Source organism: Rhipicephalus microplus, chromosome 4 (genome assembly GCF_043290135.1).
Source record: "Rhipicephalus microplus isolate Deutch F79 chromosome 4, USDA_Rmic, whole genome shotgun sequence".
Taxonomy (NCBI): domain Eukaryota; kingdom Metazoa; phylum Arthropoda; class Arachnida; order Ixodida; family Ixodidae; genus Rhipicephalus; species Rhipicephalus microplus.
In genome coordinates this window covers 30820381-30845438 of record NC_134703.1, presented here as the reverse complement: position 1 = coordinate 30845438, position 25058 = coordinate 30820381, and the positions used below count along the sequence as shown (strand labels likewise).

Sequence of the window (25058 nt, the reverse complement as noted above, 5' to 3'; positions counted from 1 at the left end):
AAATGCAGCCGCCGCAGCCGGGAATCGAACCCGCGACCTGCGGGTCAGCAGCCGAGTACCTTAGCCACTAGACCACCGCGGCGGGGCCCGAGACTCTGTTGCGCCCTCGTTTGGGCGGAGAACAAAACGGTAGTGTGTGTGGCCGGGGGGCGTATACGCGGAAGGGGGGAGGGAGGGGACACCTTCTGGATCTGAAGGGTGGGGGTAGGAAAATGGTCATTTTGTGGTATGTATGTCATGGCAAAAAATGGGTAGGGAGTGGAGGGTGGGCCCGGTGTGTTATCTCCTGGCTACACCTCTGGTGCCACCTGAAGAGAATAAAATAAAAACGGCGCTTGGTAATTATGTTGGCAGTGGCAAGTGAAGCCAGGGGCTAGCGTTCTCTGCTGATGTAGATTTTGGTCCCCATGCAAGCTGTACGGTATATTGTGATTGCCATTCAGCCGCCTCGTTTCTTTCATTGTAAGGCGTAAGTCCACCAGAGCAAAAGCGTTCCACCGGCTTGGGCCGTCGGAAGCCTCGGGTAAATCCCAAGGGCGCACTTCCTTCGCTGGCCGACAGGCCACGAGTGGTGCGGCCTTCAGTGGCGCGGCGGTGATAGGGAGCCGGACAAATTGATGCGTGACTTAACGGCTCCTCGCTTCTTCGAAGCGTCCACACTCCCTGATGAAGACGATGCTGGAGCAGTCCTTGTAACTTAGTAAGTGAAAGGCGTTATCGGTGATGCCTTTAGGAACGCGGCTGACTTTGTCAGCTTCGGGCATTCGGTCATCAACTTGCCGGCACAGGACACATATTCATGTCTTCCTCGTACGTGTTGTACGGAACTGTGCACCATGTACGACTCCATCGAGGTTTGCGCATGGCACGAAAGTTCCTTCTGGAACAAATGGCAGTTGGGCGTGTTGAAACACGGGACAAGGCACCTTGTTATTTTTCAAGTATGCGTTCTTTTTAGCGCTTCACCACCGCGAAAGTTCTTTCAGGGCGTCTCATAGGCGCACAAAAGGCTTTCCGAAAAGGTCTTCCATTTTTTTTATTTGCATACATCCCAACCGGTCAGCTCCTCCTCGGGTTTGTCGAAGCACACACTGGCCGTTCCCCTGTGCTTGTAGCTGAACGTTTGCCAGCATCGAACCTGGATCATGGTGGTTGCTGGCGCACTCGTAGCCAGCCAACCGCTTTTCGACGTGCACATTATCGGTTCTCCAGAAGGGTCTTGCAGATGGGTCATAACGACGGGGCTGGATTCAGTTGGCATAGCAAGGGAGGGATCAACGCGCTGCCTGCCGACATGATGGATTGCTCCAGAAGACGCCTGCTCTAAGTTCCGTGGTGCCCTTCGAATATACCCCACACGTCCCCCAAGGATGTTACGGGGAGGAGAAAGAAGGAGGGTGGATTTACAATATTCACACAGCCAGAGGGCTAAAACAGCCACAATAGCAAAAACAAGAGCCGACCTGTCCTCCTCCTCTTCGTCCCGTAGGTAAGCGACACAAATAATTAGTATCGCAATAAAAATGAAGTAATAAAGACCACGATCATGTCATCCAGGTGGATTTGGTAGAGGAATAGAGCGTCGTGTAGCCCGGGGTCCGCGTGCCAGGTGATCCCCTTCGGCCTGTCACCTAAGTGAAGACGCGAGGCCATCGTGTGATGCCATCAATAACGTCATGTGGTGACGTCATCACTCCTTCGCCTAGTTCAAAGGTGCGCCGATTTCAAAGTCCGTGTGATGCCATGTGAAGGCTAAGGAAGCCTCGAGGATGGGGGAAGACAGTGCATTTGACCGGAAGCCTCAGAGTATTCCAATGAGTGTCCGGAGCATGCGCTTTGCCTTGTTTGAGTTTGAGTTTCAATCTATTTTCTTAATGGCCCCGTTTAGAGGGGTGTTACATAAGGGGTGGGGTACATAATGCAATGTAAAATTCAAAACAAAAACAAATGGAACTTTGAAAAACAAATTTAAAAATGTTAGTACACTGCGCAAAATAAAAACACGCCTTAAATAAATGCACTCGTTTACGATCATCAATTTTATAACAATAGGAAAAGAACACGTAGTAAGTGAGCGTTACTACTGAAAATATTGCACTAAAATAACACTGTACAAATTAATACAACACAACAAACAATAAACACCATAGAAACAAACACGTTAAATGATGACTATGTACAATCAATGATAATTAATTAGGCAGAGCAGAACACAAAGCAGTCTTGAACATATTGCCACGTTCCATTCCTCCAGTTTTGTTATCGCCCCAATACACTACACAATTCTCAGCGCTAACAGCACCTGTAGTTCTCGAGAAGCTTCGGGACTGTAGTATAATATTTCGATAAGATCATGCCCATTCCACAAACTGTATAGATTATTCTGGAACACTCGTCACCGCCAGCGATAACGCTAGAACATTCCATGGCAAGAGTATAAATGCCGACGCACTTCGCCGCTTGTCAGTAGTTGATCGACGGCCGACGCTCCGTTCGCCGCTATCAGTCCAGGACTGCTACTGTAGTCTGACTTTCCGTTTACAGGGCACAGGTTCGCCCAAATAAACAATTTATTATTCGACTCACAGTGTGCTCCATTCGTCCCCGTCACGACCCCGTAACAATATAGTGGTCGTTGAGGTTGCGAAAGTGACTGTCAAAGTTGTTTTTTTATTATTAAAAACAGACTTCGTCACATTTTCAACAAAATCTTGAATCCGTAAAGTTATTTTGTTGTTGTTTAATGTGTATATTGAGTACATGTGATTGGCTTGCACAACTCTATGCGTCAGGTCCCAATTTTTACTGACCACGGCTAAATTTCGTGAGTAGTTTATTAGGGTTTACACTTACCATCAACTTTGATAAGCTCCTTCTGTTGACGAAACCGACAACAATGTCGAGCGACTCCGATGACTGCCTTTCGTAGACTACGTCGTCCTGAAAAAAAAAAAAAGAAGTTACCGCCACTTTCACTAAGTTGCACGAGACTGAGTCATAGTAGAGCTGGTAAGCACCCAGCTGGCCCCTATAGCTTGCTTAGGCTTTTACCCTCTCTTCCTCTCTCAATGAAACCATGCTTCACCACTGCCAACAGGCAGAAAAGAATCACAGCATATCCACGGAGTGCATGATGGTGAGTGGGGCGAAGCGTCCGTCCGTGTGTCCGTCCATCGGGGCGTCCATCCGTGCAACCGTCTTTGCGTCCGTATCTACGTCCATCCATGCGGCCATCTGTCCATCCATCTGTGCATTCGTCCGTGCATCTGTCTGTCTGTCCGTCCGTCTATCTAGTGAACACCCCAAGTACCGCAATCTCGCATCTTTTCATGATATATTCAGCATATAGAAGTAACACCACCCAGCAGACATTCCAAGGACTAAACGAAAGGTGGCACTCGCGCACTTTCTTACGGCCTGCGCTTCATGTCTACTCCCCACCTTTCAGCGCCTCCAGTTCATGGCTATATACTAGTTCACTGTATTCATGGCACTGCGACCTAACCCTCACTTAAACCTTACTAAAACCAAAGAGGTTGCGCCCAGCGAGTTTAACCTGGCAACCCTTTCTGGTGAGATAGTGCTCAAAATGCGTCCTTCTGATACTAGATTTTTTTTTTTTTAGTAAGCACAAAATTCAAGGCAAATTTTATTGGAGATAGAGTTACCAATACTCGTCTCTAAGTTATTTTGTCAGAAACAACCATCTTTTTATGTATGATTAGCGTGCGTGGGTTTCCTTCTCAATTGAAAAAGGTGCGCGCGTGCCGCTCCTCTACTCTAGCAGTAGAGGTGGCTACCTACTACTACTGCTACTACAAACACCGTGGATGCACAACCCACGGCATAGGGAGCTTCGCCCCCAAAAGTGTTTATCACTCGCCGTCATGTCTACTCGCGGCGCTGCCTCACGCTCCCACGTTTAAATGCACATATATGCCCACGGAGGGTGGGGGGGGGGGGGGGGGGTGGCTTTTTACTTTAGCTCAGTTGGCAGAGCATCGTACGCGTTATGCGAAGGGCGCAGGTCAGGCCCACTGCAAACTATATTTCTGTTCACTCTTTTTTTACGTTTACATTACATTTACTACGAATAACGTCCCCAGTACTTTTCTAGGCATCATTGTCGCTTCGTTCTCATTATTACCGAGTCTAATAAAGAAACACAAGCCCTTAAAATTTCCACTTCCTCCCTACATTCATCGAGAACAGTGGTTTCAGGGCTCCCGAGTTCACTAATATTACATAGGTTAATCACTTTTTTTCAGGTTAATAACGAACACGCTTGCCGTAAGATCCGGAAAACAAATGATTGGAGTTGAACGTCTCGAAATCATGCAGTGATTAGGAAAGACGCCGTGGCGAACTGCTCCGGAAGTTTCGACCACCTCGCGTTCTTTAACAAGTGCCGAAATCTAAGCACGCGGGCCTCTATCATACATATCGCCTAAATTGAAATGCGGCCGAGGCGGCCGGGATTCGAGCCCGTGGCCTTCTGGTCAGCAGTCCAGTGCCATCACCACTAGACCACCACGGCGGGTGAATGTTTTGCTAATGTATTGATTGATAAGTGGGGTTTAACGTCTCAAAACCACCATATGATTATGAGAGACGCCGTAGTGGAGGGCTCCGGAAATTTTTACCACCTGGGGTTCTTTACCGTGCACCCAAATCTGAGCACACGGGCCTACAACATTTCCGCCTCCATCGGAAATGCAGCCGCCGCAGCCGGGATTCGATCCCGCAACCTGCGGGTCAACAGCCGAGTACCTTAGCCACTATACCAATGTTTTGCTAAGCCAAGAATGTTAACTAAGAGGCTTTATTGTCGCAAATCATTAGTTCGATTAGCTCTAAAGTCGGCTGCACTGTAGATGCGCTGGCATGGTGGCCATTGTTAACTTCTGCAGTTTGAAAAAATAGCTGTGGCTTAACTCGGTTATGCTTGGGTGTGCGTAGAGGGGTACGGTTAATCTTATTGTTTACCTTGACTCCCTGTATACGGTTACGCTCGAGGTACGCGGCTCATCCTCCCTCCGTCTCATCGGCTCATTGCACCCTCTTAGTATCGTTCAGAAGACAAAGCCTGGCTTATTTCAATGTCTATTGGAGAATCCTGCCAAGTAGCCCCTTCTAATGTACGATATGCAACGCTGGCTCCTCCTGTGACGTCATTACAGATGGCGCGATGCTGCAAATATCCGATGCCGTGCATGGTTGCTAGGCAACGGCTTAGCTCACGATACAGCCACCGGCCACAGCAAAGCGGTGAAAATACGGCCAATGTAGCTCTCGCTACAAAAAAAAAAAAAGGCCTCTGGATGGCTTAACGCTTCGGAAACCCAACGACGTCATTTTTACGTTTAATTATAAGCCCTATATGTCAGCCCCTCGTTATATGCTGTACTACTGAGAAAGCAATGTGAAGGAGACAACGTAACTTTGCGGCTGCTCCTGAAGTCAACTAATAAACTGCAATTCAAGCTTTATAGCCAAACAATGAAACATTCTTCCATCAAACGCCCAGTTCACTTAAACGATGGTGACTTTGCGTAGCTGTTTAATGCTTGATATCGCTGTTTCTAAATTACACTGTGCTCTGAATCGCCTTTCGGGAAAAACGAGAATTTTTTTTTCGGTTGCCAAAGAAGCATCACTTGCCTATATTAAAGACTCTGAACACTTTCTTTTTTTTTTGTCTTTTCCACTTACGAGTTTGCTGCCGGAGAGGCCTACAACTAGACCGTAGGTCTTGACTTCCTGGAAGTTCTTGGCGACGGTTTCGAGTGGGCACTGTCCCAAGTCACGAATGAGTGCCACCTTGTCGGTCAGGTTTATCTTGCGCAGTGGCAGGCACCCATTCTGAGCGGTCATGTTCACCAGCTGTCGGGGCTCCTGTGAACACGTGCGTGGATGCATTATTACAGGCACGGCCGAATATATACCGCTATACGACCACTTTCGTTCTCGTAACTGCGTTACCGTTTAAAAGGCTCCCCAAAGCTTCTAAGAATACAAAAAAAAAAACACGAGTGCAGTGTTTCCTCCCTGCGTTTCTCGTCTTCCTGGCGCACTTCGTGACTCAAGAACAGCGATTCTTGTAACGTCGAACTAGCGCTGGAGTTTCCGTGGTCGGTCTGACGGTCAAAGTGCGCATATCCCACTTCTGCTGACGTAATCCGCTTCGCAGAGCTTCTCCGTTTTCCAGTGTCTTCCCGTGCAAGTGGTCTCAAGGTAGTGTTACCAAGTGATACACACTGCAGCATTACGGGTGCCAGGGCTGCTCGAGCTGTTCGTGCCAAAATCAGAACGGCGCATGTGCACACGCTCGCTGCGGTATACACTGCGGCCGGTGCCAGCAGTTGAGTCACGTTGCGAATCCCAGCTAGCAGCCCTTTGTCAGCACGCCACCTATCCAGCGCTTGTCACCCATATAGAACATACCCTTGATTGATCCTTAAACAAAAAAAAAACATCAGAACGCAACTACTGCACAAGCGGTGATAACAGTGTGTAGCCGACAAGTGCGAAATCTTGATAGGCTCAACGTTCAAGGCTGACATTGTACGCGTGCTTTGAAGAAATAAGTGGCGAGACGAAAATATCACCTGTGGGAGGGGTAATGAAGGCGAAGAGGGAAACCACTGCCTCTCGGGTACACATAAAACACGGGAAGGTGAGGGGAGAGCCCCTTATAAACTATACCAAATTCAATAGCGAGACAGTAGTGCCTTTCTTGCCTTCACTACTCTTTCTAGGAGCGCTGCCGCTATCATCGCCACCTGTTCCTTCATGAAACATGATCAATGCCAGCAGTAAGCGTTGAGACAATCAAGATTTTAGCGTTTTTCGACGAGACGCTGTAACCTCCGTTTGCGCAGTCGCAGGAAACGAAGGGAAATCGGTTTATCGCGCACGATAGTCACGCGAGACAAGAAAGGACGGGCACGAGACTGCTTGGGCACGTAACGATTCGCAACAGGTATCTCTTTAATATCCAATGATAGAGGGCCTATTTCATACTGAAGCCATGTGAACCAACTGCTGGCGTCACAAATTGTGCCGCAAAGACGAGAAAAAATAGGGGGGAAAAAATAACGCCCCTAGTCTTTCGTATTTCCAGAGGTTGTTTAGGGGCCCCTCAAAGACGAAAGCAACTGAACTGTGGAAACGGGACGTACGATATATTTTCTCGCAACAAATATTTGAAAACTTGTCTAATTAGCCCCTAATCTAGCTTACAAAATTTGCTGCGACTAGTTATTATACGCGTCACGTATTAGGCTATTGAACTTGCCCATACTGATATCACATGGTTCGAAGTACCGATGCCTATATGGAAATTATCTATGCAAAATACCCACAAGACATATATGCTGTTGCTCAACCGAAAATATTCTATACAGGTTATTTAAGTCATGAATAATGGTTTGAGAATCATTGCTCAAATAGGAGAGCACAGTAGTGTCTTTGGTCTATTTATTCGCTAAAGTTGTTTGCGATTAAACATCGTCGCTGCAAGTAAGGGTGATTTGCAGCACATGTCGATGTTTAGATACATTTGAAAAAAAAACTGCCATTGCATTATATTATTCAATTTTTTCAGCACATCAGAGCCAAATGAGAGGGCAGTGTACTAACACTGTCATAACATGTAAAAACGTCTTTCTTATTTACCACATTTCAAAAATTAATAGTACAAATCGATGTTGACGTGAATAAATGTGGGCAACAATTTCTAGGCACGTCTTGACGATCAAATGTTTACGCACAAGTGCATGTGAACGCCTGTGACATAAGTAACGTCGGTTTAACATGGTCACTCACCGCTTCCGATTTATCTTCCGGTAGCCTCTTGAACGAAGGGAAATACTTAAGGCAGAAAGAGAAGGTCTCGCCCTTCGCAGCCACGCGAACGACTCCGAGTTTTCCATGTCCCCCCTACACGCAACGAATGCACAAGTCAGACATTGTTAGTCGCACTATAATGTAGCCGATTAAATGACCACCACGAAGCATGACCACCATGAAGTAGGGTGGCCATGCAAACACGGACACAGAAATGAACGAAACAGCACAAACGCTGACCACCAAGTGAACGGCTGCACAGTGGCGGGGAAAACAAGGTATACAGAACTTAATAAACAGATATATCGGGCCAGTTGGTATGAATCCATCTTCGTAGGAAGCGCAGCAACTACAAGTGCTTTTGTTGTGTGTTCTGTGTAATAGTTGCGGCACTTCCTACGTAGATGGACACAGAACTTACCCGTTTATGTTTAGATATGCAGGGCTATCCATCAATCGGGCACGGGCCATTTGTATCCGAGAGATAACTGCTTAGGCACTCAATGCCATCTCTGCGCAAGCTAATCAAAGGCTCTGTCCAGCATGCGCAGCCACAATAGATATGCAAGCTTATATCATTAGACGCAATTCATCGTTTCTGTGTCTGTATAAAACTGCGCGTTTAACAAACATGGTTATGCGTTTAGAATCTTGACAGCGTAACGAAAAGCTCAGATGCCGATCCTTCACTTGATGAGAATTTGATGGTCCCTTCATCTCTGATTAACACAACGGCACGCGTCGACACCTTGAGGAAACGGCCGCAGCTGGAAAGAACCAATACGGCAATGTGTAAAAAATGTCTGGTGTATTTTACAATGCATATTTGTTGTAGGCATAAAGACATTTCCACCGCTTATTTTCATAGGCGTAGCTTAAATTTTTGTGTACACACACACACACACACACACACACACACACACACACACACACACACACACATATATATATATATATATATATATATATATATATATATATATATATATATATATATATATATATATATATATATATATATATATATATATATATATATATATATATATATATATATATATATATATATATATATATGCCCCTTTCAGGGCTACGTCACTTATTATTAACTAGCCCATGTCTCGATTATGTTGTTATTAAGTTGTTGACTGCCATGGTATTGCTGTATTTTGTAAAGTTCCTTTCAGCTGGTGCTATTGCTAAGCATGAATGGTTCTCATTAGATCTACAACAGTCTATTTCGGCATGGTTAAGCAGTAGAAAGCGACAACTTTCTCAGTGTACTGCTCTCACCTGACACGCAGCAATAAACATCAGCATCAGGATTGCTCTAGTAGTCCGGCTGCCCTGGCGAGGACTCCTCTGCCAGGCGAGTACAGTGGATGCGATCATACTTGCGTGCTGTGTAACTCCCTTACGGACGTGGTTGAGGAACTGTAAGGCCTCACTGCAAGTGCGGGGGGCTTGCCGACGATTAGAGCCTTGCCTCCAGAGGGCTGACGGGACGTAGAAAAACGTTGGTATCCTTTTTCTGTGGCTCGTTCTATTGCGTCAGTTTGCTTGCGTCAAAAGCTGCCGTCACGATGTGGGCGTCCTAACAGTTGTTCTCGTTCTTGTTCTTCTTGCCCTTCACTTGTGGCTCATACCCACGGTGGGTAATCGGCCAATAATTGAGTGTTATTCTATTATAGAGTAAAGGAACTTACAAATTGAAAACGTTACAAATTTTAGAATGAATTTTTGATGATCACTGATCTGTACTTATTAAAAAGATTTTGTATTAGTATCAGCTGAACAGCAAGTAAAACTCGGAGTTCTCTTCCTGTTGTTCTTGTTCTTGTTGACCTTCACTCGTGGCTCATATCAACTGTGGGGGATTGGCCAATAATTGAAGGGTATAATAATATAGCATTTGATGTTAAAGTGAAAGAACTTATAAAATGAGAGCGTTAAAAATTTTAGAACAAATGTTTGATGATCACTGAAATAAACGCGGTGGCTGCATTTCCTATGGAGACGGATATGTTGTAGGCCCGTGTGCTCAGATTTGGGTGCACGTTAAAGAACCCCAGGTGGTCGAAATTTCCGGAGCCCTGCACTACGGCGTCTCTCATATGGTGGTTTTGGAACGTTAAACCCCACATATCAATCAATCAATCACTGAAACGTACCTACTATAATGTTTTTTGTATTAGTAATAGATAATAACCTATAAATCAAAACCTAACTTAAAAGAAAGAAGTTATGCGTATGACGATGATAATGGCCTCAAAAAACGTGGTGCATATGCACTAGATAACATTGGCGTATAATCGGATAGTGTGTGGGAAAAATGAAGTTGTTACAGAAAGTGGCACCAAAAATAAGGTCGCGCTACTATTTAATCTTGTATTCATGCATCAGACGTTCTGGACGTAATCTTGTCATAAATCACATCCATGCACACTCATTGTGACAATCAATTATTGTGCCTAAACAGTGCTTTATGCACAATATTTGACGTTTTCAAATAACCCATGCACCTCCAAGTTAGACATTTTCGCGCGCGTAATAGAACACCTTGAAAAACTGTTACCTCTATAGATAGGCGACGAGCGGCTGCACGTGTAAGCTTCATGAACACAGCTCTATTTTAGTTTTTGCGAGAGGCTACACTTTACTGAGAAAGAAGAAACTGCGCTTTGCTTATTTATCGTTTATTACCACAGCTTCCGCATATGCCGATATATAGAGCTACGCAGCAAAACAGGGTTGGCTTAAAATCGGTGGCGAAGCCAAGATGGTTGGTCCCCCCTCTCCCGCCTTTACCATAGAAAAGTGTATCAGCTACTCCCCCGAACAACAACAGTCTCTCAAAAAGATGGCATCGCCGAAGGATTACACACTTCCATTCCGTAACCTAATGAGATATATAGCTCGCGCTTCCCATGAACAACGCGACACCTCGCTCGACAGGGGTGTACTATATCACAGCGCGAGTTTATTCATGGTGTGCATCGTCATGACCCACTGGCTTGTCGGTGGGACAGTGGTAAATGGTGTTGAGCTTGTGAATGTCCACCTTGGTCATGCGATTCTCCTTGAAGGCAAGGCCTAAATTGAACAGCTCGACGCCAGTGTTCTTGGGCACCAGCGTGGCCTGCTCGGGGTCTTTGGAGAAGGCGTTGAAGAAGTAGTGCATGATGGACTCGTAGTCGTAGTCTTCCTCCAGGTAAGGCACCCTGTTGGTTTTCATGAAGTTGGCCTTGAACCCTGCGCGTGAACGAGGCGTTAGTAAAGACCGTGCGGCAAACCATACAGTTCGTACTTTCTTCCGAAATTCAAACCCCAAGCGATTTTCCCCTTGGTGAAGTTAGAACGTAATCATAAACGGATGCTGCAACTGCCCTCAATGGTGACGATCGTCTGCACTGATCTTCCAGCAAACTGCGTAGCAGACGGGACGCAAGGAAGGAACGAAACGATACAGACGAGTAAAATTCAGCGTCGATTACGTTTTCAATAAAACTGTTGTGAGACTGCATTCGCTTGTCTCCTTTAGTTCCTTCCTTGACTCCCGTCTGTTGCACTGTTTGCTAGAAGATGAACCCTTACCAACTAGCCTAGCTTTAAACGCTTCTCTTTGCTGATAGCTGTTGCAGCTTCCTACTGTATCAATGGCAAGTCGACGAAAGAAGTCTAATGATAATTTTGGAGCTTTTACATCCAATGACCACAATATGACTACGACAAATGCCGTAGTGGAGGCTCCGGAAATTTCGACTACCTGGGGCATTTCACCATGCGCCCTACACTAGACTCAAGACTTTTCACCTACCGAAAATGCGGTCGCCGCCGCATATACATTAAATCTCGTGACCTTCGGGTCAGCAGTCGAGCACAATAACTACTAGACTACTGTTGCGGGTTTATAAAATAAGCTTCAGTGACTGTACGAAAGTGTTAAATTAACGCATTATTATTGACAGAAGACAGGCATCACTATAGTAGCGATATGAATTTCAAGTTTGGTGCACGTATACACAAAAAAGTCTTGCAATAATATATCTAGTAAGAAATAAATACTCCATCCAATTCCAAAGCTGAAAATCTAATCGTATACGCGGTTTAGAATGGCAAAGAAAGCCACCGAGCGAAAATGTTTATTAACCAGGCTTCAGTAGTTTAAACATTCCAGTCAATACAGCTTCCAGATGCAAGTATAACGTTTGGCATCTATGGAATACCATCATGAACAAATTAAATGCTGTCTATGCCAGACACATCTATAACGCCCGTACAAACAGTAGTGATTTGTTCTATTGTAAACCATTACATGCCTGGCTAAACGTTATTGCTTCGGAGCTCTCACGCGCAGAAACATCCGAGGTCATGGGTGGCTAGATAATTGTGCTTCAAGGGAATCTTCAGTCTAGTGAACACCATTGAGACACATGTCATAAAGCTCAGTTATTTGTATAGCTGTCTACGATCAACTGCATGCAACTCCGTATTTTTTCTAGGAAAAATATTTGTGAATTTTCGGTCCTCCCCAAAAAATAAAAAAAATGTCCGTAAGCCTCTGGTGGCAACAATACTGTAATCGCACGGAAATAGTCTATAGGAAAGCACAAGTGCCGACAAAAAAAAAAGGAACTTAGCGTTATTCTTGAACAAAAGAGGTGTGACCTTCATAGAATAAAGCACTGGGCAAACAGCATCACGACGACTCTACAATACAAGACGCTGAATTCGAAATTGTTCCAGATCAGCCCCATGCGCAGGTATGTGTTCTTCCCACGGACAAGGCTTTCCGCCTAGCGCAATTTCCTACGAAGGTCATGTACCAACAGGCCCAAATTTAAACTGCGCTAGCGATGGGATCGGACGTTTTCCTGGAGTAGTCATTAGTGAAGCCTTTTTCCACATCGCCAACAGGCATTAAGCGACACGTCAGCTCAGTTTGCGACTTGTACTCGAATAAACGCCCTCTTACTTGGCACAACATTGTTCCAAACAACCCGCACGTATCGGTCGCGGTCGGCCCGCGACTGCTCGTGCCAGAGTCCAAGGACGTGCAACAGTTCGTGCACGATCGTGCCGTACGTGGCGCAGACTTCGAAGTTGAGAGACACCAGCTGCCGAAGTCCGGACATACCGACTTCGGAGAAGCACCTGCGCACGTAAAATCGAAAATTGAGGGAAAGAAGCCCGTCTCTGCGTAATGCAGGGCTCTTATAAGCACTCGAACTTTTGCAGGAATGCTTCTGATACGCCTTTTTTTTCCCTTAGGCGAGCACATCGATTTTTGCTACATCTTTCGATGACGATTAGAACTCAACAAAGGAGTACATTCACATAAGTGCAAATAATTTTTTATGTGTGAGTGATTCATATCATTCAATGGTACAGCGCATCACAGGCGGGACAAAATGAATTACACTCAACACACATACACAGTGCTATGCTTCGCCTTGCTGGGGCGTAGCCATCTTAGATGCGCTATAGCTTTAAATGATAGGAAAGGAAACAAGTACAACCTTTTCGCTGGTAGAGACAGAGCCTACAACACTCGCAGGACGCGACCGAGCATTGGATGTCACCCGAAGTTTTTAGGCTCAGTTCCCACCAAGAAAACACTGTTTTACAGCGAAAGCTGTGATTAGATCACAACTCGGGTCACGCACAGTTGTCCGCCGTCGGTGTCCGTAACCACATCGCGCGAAATATTGGAAAAAACCTAGCACACGGGACACAGCGGGGCTCGAGCCCGAGTCTGCTGGGTGCTAGCCCAGTATTCTACCCCCGAACTACACCACTGCCGAGGACTTGTTGGAAAACTTGCCTTAGGCAGGCTTGATGTTGGGAAAGCAATTGCGTTAATACGACTTATAAAGCGTTTTAAAACAGCGAAAGACCAACCAGTCGTCGCGCAATGCGAATAGCGTAACGAGTGGGTCGTCCAATACTTCCACGCATTACAAAAGCTTGTTCTTGTTCCCCTATTAACTGTAGCGCAGACCCCATTTTAGCCATAGTTCCTCAGCGTCGTAAGCCCCTGCATGAACGATTGGCACAATATTTTTTCAAGTATGTCACGGACACCACACTTCTCAGGAGAATGACGAAAGATATCATAGCGAATGACGGCCTACTACCCTAAATTTATTATTATTAATGCCCTAGAGGGCACCAAGCAAGTGTGCTTGCAGCCGTTACCCAATGACTGTTTCGAAAAGACTCTTAAAGGCCGATGTTCTAGCTTTCGCTGTGACTGCGCTGCGCCTTCCGCGCAGGCCTGGTGTTTTCTTTCTTCGTCCACTTTAATTCCTTCCCATTTCTGCTACACTAATGTTAAAAAGTGAGACATAACGTCCCCTATAGCTTCCTCGACTTCACTGTCTGTTAACTTCAGTCACAGGAGCACCACTGGCACGTCCGCAGGCAACTTCATCCATCTCTCACCCGTGCCTCTCTCGAGTCACCGAAATTCAGTGAATTGAACGAAACGAGGCAACACTCGCCCCTGCTTGCTCAAAATGTGGATGTATCCTTCTTCATCAGCGCGTTCCCTGAACTGGACGCACGAGACCGACTCGATCTGCTGCATGGCGCTGAGGATTTCTTCTTTCTCCCACGAATCTGCGAAAAGAAAGAAGGCAGGTTGTTTACATTAGAAAGCACACTGTCCTTGCTCCGAAAAACTTGGGAAAACTGAGCTTATGTAGCACTATAGGTGTAAATAAAGGTACCACCACTGATAAAAGACTGCGTTGCGACATGAATTGCTAGACGCGATATTATTATTATTACCATTATTATTATTATTATTATTATTATTATTATTATTATTATTATTATTATTATTATTATTATTATTATTTCTTTTTTTATCCACATTCAACCATACCGAGGAAACTTTCGAGAGGAAGATATAAAGGAAAGGAAGATATAGATGGGAAAAAAAGGAAAAAAAACACAAAAAAGCAACGAAAAAAAATTGGCGATGCCTCCCAATAAAATAAGTAAATACTCCTACACAACAAAAAGAACGTTATTAAACGTGTGACCTGATCCGTTTGGTCCTCAAATGCCAGCAGATCTCGATGAGCCTGGTCTACTAGCGTGGCCAGGAATATTTTTTTAGAGGGGGGGGGGGGGGGTGAAGGAGTGTTCACCATACTTTATGTACTTGTATGTTCGTGTGTGCGCGTGCATGTGTGGGTGTATATATAGACGTATAATGTTGAAAATTTTCTGAGAGAAAGAGTTAGACCCCTTCTGCGGTTTCATTGCTGCCAATATGGAAGCAACAAAAGACGAGGTACGCTGATGAAAAAGTGACACGGTTGAACAAGCAGTTCTTTTCCTTCTCAAAAGACAGGCCGTGCGAACATGGACACAAGAGGGGCGTCAGGACACCACAAACGCCTATGCACACAACTGAAGCGCACGACGGCGGAAAAGAAATAAGGCAAGACAACTTACTCGCGCGATCCCATGGAATATGCAAACCTATCAATCTGGCACGCATGAGAGTCTGCGTGAAAGATGGCTGCTAAGATATTTGGTTTCATCTTTATGAGAGTCAATAGATGGTTGGCTCACGCACTATTATCGATATGAGTGAGCCTACCGTCAATTCGCTTTTTCCTAAAACTATATATATGGGCAGCTTGGAGAATGTGAAGCAGATTTAAAGAATGTCTGTCCGCCGACCGAAATTATGCTTTCGACTCAAACTTCATCGAGATCAGTCAGTGACGAGAGGCACAGAGCTCTCGTGAAACTCGCCAGATTAGTGATGTCGCTTCACAGCTGCTGTACGCAACTTACAAAAACAAGTTCCGCGCGAAAATGCGTACACCGCAACTGTCGGGCATACGCGATGTTGAGGCGACGTATGGGTTCTTCTGCGCGGACCGAGATTGGGCGATGTGCGTGAAGTCATGACTTCGAGGAAGTAACTTAGAAAAACTAATTTACTAAAATTGAGAAAACGTCCATCAGTCCAGCAGCTCAGACACCTTCTTTCTCGGGTACCGCTCTTCTGTCGTGGCCCCGCTTTTTTTTTATCTCCTCTCTCTCGTGCCGTTGTCAGATAGGAAGGAGACGCAGTGCCCGGAGGCACTTTGTCCGAGAGTCTCACATCACTAATCAACCAATCATCTTCCGAACGTAAGTTGTAGCCGTAAGTTGTAGCCTGAACGCGGGAATGTCACCCCGCCGCGGTGTTCTATAGTGGCTAAGGTACCCGGCTGCTGACACGCAGGTCGCGGGATCGAATGCCGGCTGCGGCGGCTGCGTTTCCGATGGAGGTGGAAATGTTGTAGGCCCGTGTGCTCAGATTTGGGTGCACGTTAAAGAACCCCAGGTGGTCAAAATTTCCGGAGCCCTCCACTACGGCGTCTCTCATAATCATACAGTGGTTTTGGGAGGTTAAACCCCACATATCAGTCAACGCGGAAATGTCCAATGCGTCAGAGCAGCTTCTTGGTCATCCATCGAGACTGGCTCTGCGAATGTGTTGAAGGACCCGCACTGCGCAGTTGCAAAGACGACCAGTCAAGTTGCTTTTCGCGCGGTTTCTCAGCGATGCCAAGAACAGCCGAATTCCATCGGTCGGCAAGTCGCATTGTCCTCCGGCACCAGAACCCCGTCTTCTGCTTCGTTTGCCATTGTGGCGCGAGCTCGCCCTCCCCGACTTGACTAACGGAAGAGAACGCAACAGCGCCTTCCCCAAATACAGTGAGATTTGCGAAAGCACTGAGCGCTGTGTTTGTTTCTATTACCTTACAATGACATCTCTTCCGCACTACCCCATTATATTGGTACCTGCCTCATCCAGTCCAAATGCCGCTGCTTAGTGGGACTCTGCCCATGGGCTAAATATAGAACCAAGAGGTGGCGCCGGGATTTCGGGCATGCACCGATCGAACTGCAGGGTGTTGAAAAGCTAACTCACCAAAAGCGTCGTCGATGATGTAGTGAACTACGCCTCCTGGCCACAAAGGAGTCTCTTTTGTTCTCGCCCTGAGGTCGGAAACCTGCGGAGCACCCAGGAGAAACCAACCGATCACGTAAGTCCACCAGCGAAAGATAGCGAGGATACCAGTCAACACTTTCAAACATCAAGGTGAACATGCCAATTAAAAAGCAATGCCGTCATTGATTATCTCCATGTATCGGGAAAAAAACGGGAGGCATTTTCTGACATGAACTGCCTCGAGGATCACTGTATAACGATTTTATTTTGGACGCTGTTCACGCCCTCTGAATTAAGTACACGCCAAATTTGAAATCAAAATTTGCTGTAAATATGAGTTTTACTCTCGATTTGATAGCCGAACGCCGTCAAAACACAGTAAAAGCCAGCTGTGAGCCAGAAATGTTTTTGGGTAGGGAAGGGGGGGGGGGGGGGGTTCAATCATTTATAGCTGTTCGCGCATGTGTGCTTGTGCATGCAAAACTGAAAGTTTTTTTTTTTCGGGGGGGGGGGGGGGGGTATGGCAGGGCTTTATGTCCCCCTCCTCCGCCCGGCACAACCGTAATCAGAGCCCAGCGAAACGTACCGATGTGATTGGTGGCATGTAGATGTCCCCCTCGATGACATCTGTCACGGGAAAACAAGGATACAACTGCATTGTTAATGCATAAATTATTGAAGTGAAAGCTTAATCAATTCAACGAGTCAACGAGTAAAAACAATGAGAATGAGTAAAAATGGGTTAAATATTGCCACGTGCTAAGTTATCGCCCCATTTCACTGTCAGTGATTCTCAGCGCAAACCGCGCCTGCAGTGTTCGAGAAGCTTCGGGACTGCAGTATTTTGTTAAGATTACGCCCACTTCGAGGGCACTACAGATTATTCTGGAACGTACGTCACCACTAGCAATAACGCTAGAACATTCGATGGCAAGTGTATAAATGCCGACGCGCTTCGCCGCTTGTCAGTAGTTGATCGACGGCCGACGCTCTGTTCACCGCTATTAGTTCCCGTGTGTTGCTGTAACCTGATCTTGAGTTTTCTGGCCACAAGTTCGGCCGAGTAAACCATTTCATCTGAACATCGAGTCTGCTGCCTTCGTCAATGTGACGACCCCGTGACAATATGAAGCAACTTTTACCGTACGCTTCCGTCGAGAAATCAAGAAAATGACTGTCGAGGCACACCTCAGTTGCATTCAAACAAATCAGCTTCAGAAAAGTCTTAGTGAAGCGCCCGAGTATTCGATCACCTGCTGGTGCTGTGAGGCCCGAATCCTCAGGAAATACAAGCTATACGGCTTGATTTACGTATCCCTTAATTCTAGACTTCGTTAACCCGCGAGAGTTAGTGCTACGTGGTTGGGAACCTCATCATTTTTTTTACACTTAAGCAGTTTACCTTCAATAAACATGATCGTAATTGATTTGTTAAATTGTTAGAGAAGTTCTGTTCCGAGAGAGCAAGTAAAACGCTGCTACATTACATTTCACGATGCAACTATGGAGCGCGTAATCAAGGTATAAAAGCCAAAGACGACAAGGCAAGCTGTATACAACAGTGCTAGCAGGAATAAACAGCTAAGTATGCACTATTCAAGTCATGTTCGTGGGCTATAGCTCCCCCTCGCATCAAAAAGCTGCTTCAATTCACACGCAGCGAAGTGATAGCAAAACATCGCAATACAAAACGACCCAAGATATTCTGGAATGGCTACATAGTGCAAAAATGTAACATTCATGGAGAGCGTCATGAATGCGTTTAGGTCGTGGAGTTTGGAACAGATGAGAGATTGCGACATTTATAAATTACGACCTGCACGAATTTCTGATGAGTGCGTTATAAAATTAAATGAGGCGCCACTTTTACATTGGATCGAAGCATCACTCTTCGGATTTCTTGACCGATATCAAAGACTACATTGGGCTAATGAATTGACGAGTGTATGCTCTGTAAAAGATGTTTATATGTTAAACTACATATAACCAAAAAGGCCCGATTGCAACCCACAAAAGTAATTGTTCATTTCCTTTTTACTTGTGAGTTCCTTTCTTGCGAGCTAATGTTTTAACATGAACTCTCGCGAACGAAAAAAAAAAAGAGAGAAATTTCCGTGAGGTTCACGAGCATATCAACACTTCAGACGTGTTTTGACTGATATTCGCCTGATCAGGCTGTTTCCTGGGCACACTGGTTTATTGAAGCGATGAATAGTACTAGTTGATTCATACCGATCTTGAGTGGGCTATGATCTTGTAATAAGCACACGCTCTAATACGTACTTGTTCCTCGGGCGACAAGCGATTTTCGTGGCTAATACGAGATCTACGTGAAAACAAACCATATAGAGTAATTATCTTAAGGCCGTCTTTTTGTAGTTAGATATACTGCGTGTCTAGCTGTGCTGGGGGACGATGAAAAGTTGGGAGTCGTTCAACGGCACCCCAAGATCCGCCATCCGATAGTAACTACGTTGAAGAAAGAATTAGGATCAATATTTGTGCGGAAACCACCGAAGGTGGTAGTCGTTGTAAGCGAATAGCCAAACGCTTTAAAAAAAAAAAAAAACATCTGTATCATTCGAAGGCATGCTCGACGGCAGATGTTCGATTTATAAATACGCGGCCAGTTTATGTTTACGGCAAAAAAAAGCGATCAAACGCGCCGCCGCACCTTACCTGGCATGTCAACGGCGCCTGTGTAGATATTAGCAGACGCGGGTTTCTCCGACGACAACGAGGGGAGTAGGAACAACAGCAGCGGCCAGAGGAAAGCGGCCGCCATGACAGTCGTAGAAATGGCGCCGGGCATGGCTACATTCTTCCGCGGCACTGCGTCAGTGTCCGATGGCCCGCATCCTGCCTCAGCGACGCGCGTATCAAGTCACTCGGCGCGCGTTCCCGTCACGGCCATTCCCAGCCGTGCTGCTATCCTATAACATGCAGACTGTACACGGAAGGAAGGGCATTTTAGCGTCCCTTGCTGCGACCACGTCGTTCGGCTTTCTCCCGCAAATACGGCTTACACGTGTGTTCTGGTCTTGCACTGCCTCCGGGTTATATAAATTCGGCTCTAAACCTTCGTAGGTTCTGTTCTCGGCTACGGTGGTAGAGGCGAGAATTACACCTCTATAGTACAGACTCCCCAAGCCCATGTCTCGCAGGCAGCAGACACGATCTTAACTTCTGCGCGATCCTTCATTTAATCACATCACGTTTTATATCGCTGTCATCTTATATAGATTACGCTACATATACTTTCTTTAGGTACCCACTCGGTTACCTAGAGAGGATATCAATTAAATTACATGTATACATATAGGACTAGTCATATGCGTTATAGATGTACTGGTATTCTGCTAATATTACTTGGTTGTCGCGGGTACCGATAGGGTCCAGAAGACGAATGTGGAAATGAAGTATGAAAGTCATAAATTATGAAGCTTGGTTTAGAGTAGCATCTGTCCTAAACGTGCTACTGTGTGGCTTTGTCTTGTTAGATTTAGCGCTATATCTATTTCTGAAAAATTATGAACCAACTATCCTAGCAACGTACTTTGTTAAACATTATGAAATACCAAATTTGAAACCAAACCAACCAAGCTGACATTTTTTTTCAGATACCAACAAACGGTCAAATTAATAAGTGGCATATAATACGATGTGACATGATACGATATGATAAATGATATGTTTCTGTCGTTCCTTCTTCAAGTCTAGCCGAATTCGAGACCGTATCAATCTATGGTCAATGCATCGTACCTTGCCAAGCACTTCCACATCTTGCACGATGCCTGGGTGTGCACTCAGTATAAAGTCTATCTTGTTCTTACTTTCGCCAGTAGGGCTCATCCATGTCCACTTACGGTTCCCTCGTTTTCGGTAGAAAAAATTCAAGATCCGCAAATTTCCTACTGAAACGTTCCGTATGCGAGTCCAATAATTCCATATGTTTCCATAAAGAATACATATGTTTCCCATATATTTTCCATCTATTTCCGTAAGATTCTTACGGAAACATACGGAATTATTGGACATCGCATATGGAACGTTTCAGTAGGGATTGCGTTCTGCACTAATAACTCCCCTCTAGCATTTCTAGTACCAATGCCATATTCTCCTACTGCCTGGTCTCCATCGAGCCTGCTTCTTCCCTACCATGGCATTAAAGTCGCCCATCAGTACAATATACTGTGTTTTTACTTCCCGCATTGCCGATTCAAATTCATAGAAGCTTTCAACTAACGCGTCATCATGGCTGGATGTAGCCGCATAAGTCTGTACCGCCTCCAGCTTGTATCTCCTACTGATCAATTACGATATCTACCACCCTTTCATTAATGCTATAGTATTCCTCAACGTTACCAGCTATATTTTTTTGGATAAGAAACCCCACACCCAGTTCTTTTCTGTTCGCCGAGAAACGATAGCAAAGGACATGCCCATTCTGTAGCGCTGTATAGGGTGTCCCACGTAACTTGAGCCAGAGTTTAAAAATATGCCAGAACACGTAATTACGACGAGACCGAACGCATGTTGCTCACCGTTGCCTGGAGTTAGTAAGACTATTTTTTGTGTTATCAAGTATTGTTTAATTATATATGTTTAATTAACTAACGTTCCGAGAAACGAAGATAGATAAGAGAATTTCAATGAGAAAGTTGTAGATCAGTTTGCAAAACGTCCGATTAGACAGTTTTGAACTTTATATCTGTTAGGTATTAGTGTTTTTCTGCTAGTTACAAATGCCCGCGAAATACAAAAAATATCACGTGACAAAACCGCTGTGCGCCAGTGCGCGCAATGATTCTAGTGCTCCCTAACATTCCGCGTACGAACGACCATAGAATTTGCCCCATTGTGCTGTCTCGGCAGGGCCGCAACGATGGTGGTGGCTTTACGATGAACGCGTTTTGCTATGGGCCACAAAAACGATAACCGCTTTGACTGCTTACCGCTGTCATGAACCGGTGCAAGGGAAGCGTGTCGTTCGTACGCGGAACGTTAGGGAGTGCTAGATTCACCGTGCGCACGCACTGACGCGCGAGCGGGTTCGTCTGTGGTATTTTTTGTATTTTGCGGGCATTCGCAATTAGCAGAAAAACACTAATACCTAACAGATAAAAAGTTAAAAACTGTCTAATCGGGCGTTTTGCAAACCGGTCTACAACGTTCTCATTGAAATTTTAAATGCGAAACATTTCTTGGCGAACTTCGGTGACTTTGAGCTATCTATCTATCTATCTATCTATCTATCTATCTATCTATCTATCTATCTATCTATCTATCTATCTATCTATCTATCTATCTATCTATCTATCTATCTATCTATCTATCTATCTATCTATCTATCTATCTATCTATCTATCTATCTATCTATCTATCTATCTATCTATCTATCTATCTATCTAGCCGTCTACGACGTTTAGCTCTCCTGGCCGTTTCGATAATGGTATCGATACCAAACTCGGTATGACATAACATGAGTGTATAAAGAACATATTCGACCAGTCATAACATCAAACTCATTATATGTATATCATGAATGTCATAATTTACATTTCATGGTCCTGCAGCTCTTGCGGTGGTTTCGTTCACATGACATGTTGCAAAACTGGTATGGTATGGCATGATTGCATGGCGAACTCAAGCGACAGACCCTAACATGAAAATTATGACATGCGTGTCTTGTAACAACATGACTACATGCCATGCTCATGGTGCACTCGTGGACATTTCGCTACCGTCACATATACAAAATTTGGTATTACGGTACGTAAATGAACGACGAAGGTATGTGACTGGTGCAAACATGATACTCATAAGATGCATGTCATGTAACAACATGACTACATGCCACACTCCCGATGTGCTGGCGGCAGTTTTGCCACCTTCAATTATACCAGATTCGGTATTACGGGACGTGAATGGATGACGAAGGTATGTGACTGGTGCAAACATGATCATCTTGAGGTGCGTGTCGTGTGACAACATGACTACATGGCACAGTCAAGGCACCAACAAACTTCGACGTGACACAACGCGCGTGCGCGCCGGCGTTCGTTTCGTCGCGTCACGTTGCCACGCCAGGCGCCGGTCCTGCCATATACTCGAAGGCGCGCGCCGCGCTGCGTTGCTTTGACGCATGCGCGTTTCAGCGCGTCCGGCGTCCCTCCGTCACGAAGAGAGGGAGACGCAGTGCTGTCCGGGTAACGCATCGGCGCGAAATTCCAGCATGTCGCATTTAGCGCCGGTTGCCATCGGGCCGCGCCGATGGACTCTGGTCGCGCCGGTTGCACCTGACGTGAAACTATATGAGTTCTCGCGTTTTGCTAATGTGTAGCATCGCTGTGCCCTGCATGCGCGCGCGTCAACGTCACGTTGGAGTATACACGGCCCTCCATGATGCACTTGCGGCCGTTTCGCTAGCTCCACATATACCAAATTTGGTGTTACGTGACGCCAATGGGTGACAAAAATATATGCTGGTGCAAACATGATAATCATGACACGCGTGTCATGCAAGAACATGAAACACACCACGTTCACAGCGTGCTCGCGGCCGTTTCGATAGCTTCACATTTACTGAATTCGGAATCACATGGCGTGAATATATGACGAAGGTAAACGACACATCCAAACATGATAATCATCACACGGAAGTCGTGTACGGCGTAATTTACCTCCACCTCGTAACGTTGTGGTGATTTTAAAGTGACATATCAACCTTCCCCATTCGTGCTTCGCATGTCATTGATTCCCACTGCACGTGGGATCTGCCAATGTTTTCATCTATCTTGGCAACGATGAGTAACATGCATTTCGTCGCGTCGCAATTACATGTTCCGGCATATTTTTGATCACTGGCTCAAGTTACGTGGGACACCCTGTATAGGCCTCATCAGTGGAGCACCGCCCTGCAGAGTGAACAAATTGACGATTTTGCTACCTCAGCGCTCAGCTGAATACACTGATAATAATTCAAGATGCGCTGCTTACTGTAGAAATCATCGCTCAGCCAACCCCCCCCCCCCCCCTTCCCCCCACCACCACCACCATCAAGAAAAAATAATCCGTACTGGCGATGTGCCCAATGTAATATAAAAAAGGGGTCTTCACGCTTCACTAGATTTGTATTTTCTCGAACAGTTTTGAGTACATCTCCTTCACCTCCTCTGGTTATTGATACATATGCACAGAAAAAAAAAATAGATGACACTATTATGTTTATAAAATTAATTTAGTGAAAATATAAATTTATTCAAAAGATTCACAGATAGAAAACACTGTCCAACTTCCTTTTAAATACCCTCGCGTGTATCCGAATATGCTGCGGTACTAAAAACAAAGTTGGTTCATGCGTGACGGAGAAATAGCAGACACTCTGCGCCGAAAAAAAAAAAATACTGCCAGGTTTGCACGGAACGCGCAGCACCGTCCCAACCAAAAGTGGCAGAGCGGCCTTTGAAAGCATTTTTTAAACACTATTTGGGTAACTTCTACAAGCACAATTGCAGGGTATACTATGCCATAAGTAATCATTGAGATTGAGACCACCATACGATTATGAGAGACGCCGTAGTGAAGGGCTCCGGAAATATCGACCAATACTGATTGTTGGCCTAGTTGGTATTTACTTAATGGCATGATTTGGCCGCAAAAGAGACACACACAAGAAAAGGAACACTCAAACGACAAGCACAGGCGGCTGCACAGTGCCGCCTGTGCTTGTCGTTTGAGTGTTCCTTTTCTTGTGTGTGTCTCTTTTGCGGCCAAATCATGCCATTAAGTAAATATCGACCACCTGTGGTTTTTTAACGTGCACCCAAATCTGAATACACGGGTCTACAACATTTTCGCCTCCATCGCATACGCAGCCGGGATTCGATCCCGCGACCTGCGGGTCAGCAGCCAAATACCTTAGCTACTAGAAAACCGTGGCGGGGCATGCATGGATAGTAGTAATTTTTGTCTAGTAAGCAAGCATTCACTATGCCATCATTTATAATTCTTTGTAGAATAGTGCTAGCCGCTAAAAACTTGCAAAGCATTTTGTGTAATATTATTTTATGAGGTGGCTGACGACGATGATGAATTATGCCTGAGGCTCTTGTCATGAGTTAGAGCATACGACGACCCACTCATAACTTATTCCGCATCGTGTGATGCCTGATTGTTTGTTTTCTGGTATAAAATACTTTATTACTCATTAACGCGATTCTTTTTTTGACAGCAAGCCTCCTTT

General features: G+C 45.4%; 2 protein-coding genes across 2 annotated transcripts in view; both read right to left on the bottom strand.

Annotated features, from left to right (window-relative positions):
• The window catches only part of LOC142814327 (signal peptide peptidase-like 2B), a 9757-nt gene extending 3474 nt beyond the window's left edge, over nucleotides 1-6283 (bottom strand). The window contains exons 1-2 of the mRNA XM_075893003.1: nucleotides 5713-6283; nucleotides 2854-2940 (exon numbers count right to left, since the gene is read on the bottom strand). Coding sequence (XP_075749118.1) covers nucleotides 2854-2940; nucleotides 5713-5919 — 294 coding nt within the window. The 5' untranslated portion in view covers nucleotides 5920-6283. The remainder of the gene's footprint in view (nucleotides 1-2853; nucleotides 2941-5712) is intronic.
• Nucleotides 6284-10213: 3930 nt separating this feature from the next.
• Nucleotides 10214-19632, bottom strand: LOC119171591 (zinc metalloproteinase nas-4). The gene is made up of 6 exons (XM_037422368.2): nucleotides 19493-19632; nucleotides 17400-17440; nucleotides 16793-16874; nucleotides 14352-14469; nucleotides 12824-13002; nucleotides 10214-11100 (listed from the first exon to the last, which is right to left on the bottom strand). The coding sequence occupies exons 1-6, from the start codon at nucleotides 19623-19625 to the stop codon at nucleotides 10829-10831; spliced, it is 825 nt and encodes a 274-aa protein (XP_037278265.2). The 5' UTR covers nucleotides 19626-19632; the 3' UTR covers nucleotides 10214-10828.
• Nucleotides 19633-25058: the final 5426 nt, after the last annotated feature.

What these genes read in the sequence shown, in the direction of transcription:
- LOC119171591 (XM_037422368.2), bottom strand. Translation starts at nt 19,625, where the DNA reads ATGCCCGGCGCCATTTCTACGACTGTCATGGCGGCCGCTTTCCTCTGG. An exon ending in ACATGCCACCAATCACATCG is followed by an intron (nt 16,875 to 17,399) that starts GTACGTTTCGCT and finishes GGTGCTCCGCAG; the next exon opens with GTTTCCGACCTCAGGGCGAG. An exon ending in TTGGAACAATGTTGTGCCAA is followed by an intron (nt 11,101 to 12,823) that starts GTAAGAGGGCGT and finishes GTTCACGCGCAG; the next exon opens with GGTTCAAGGCCAACTTCATG.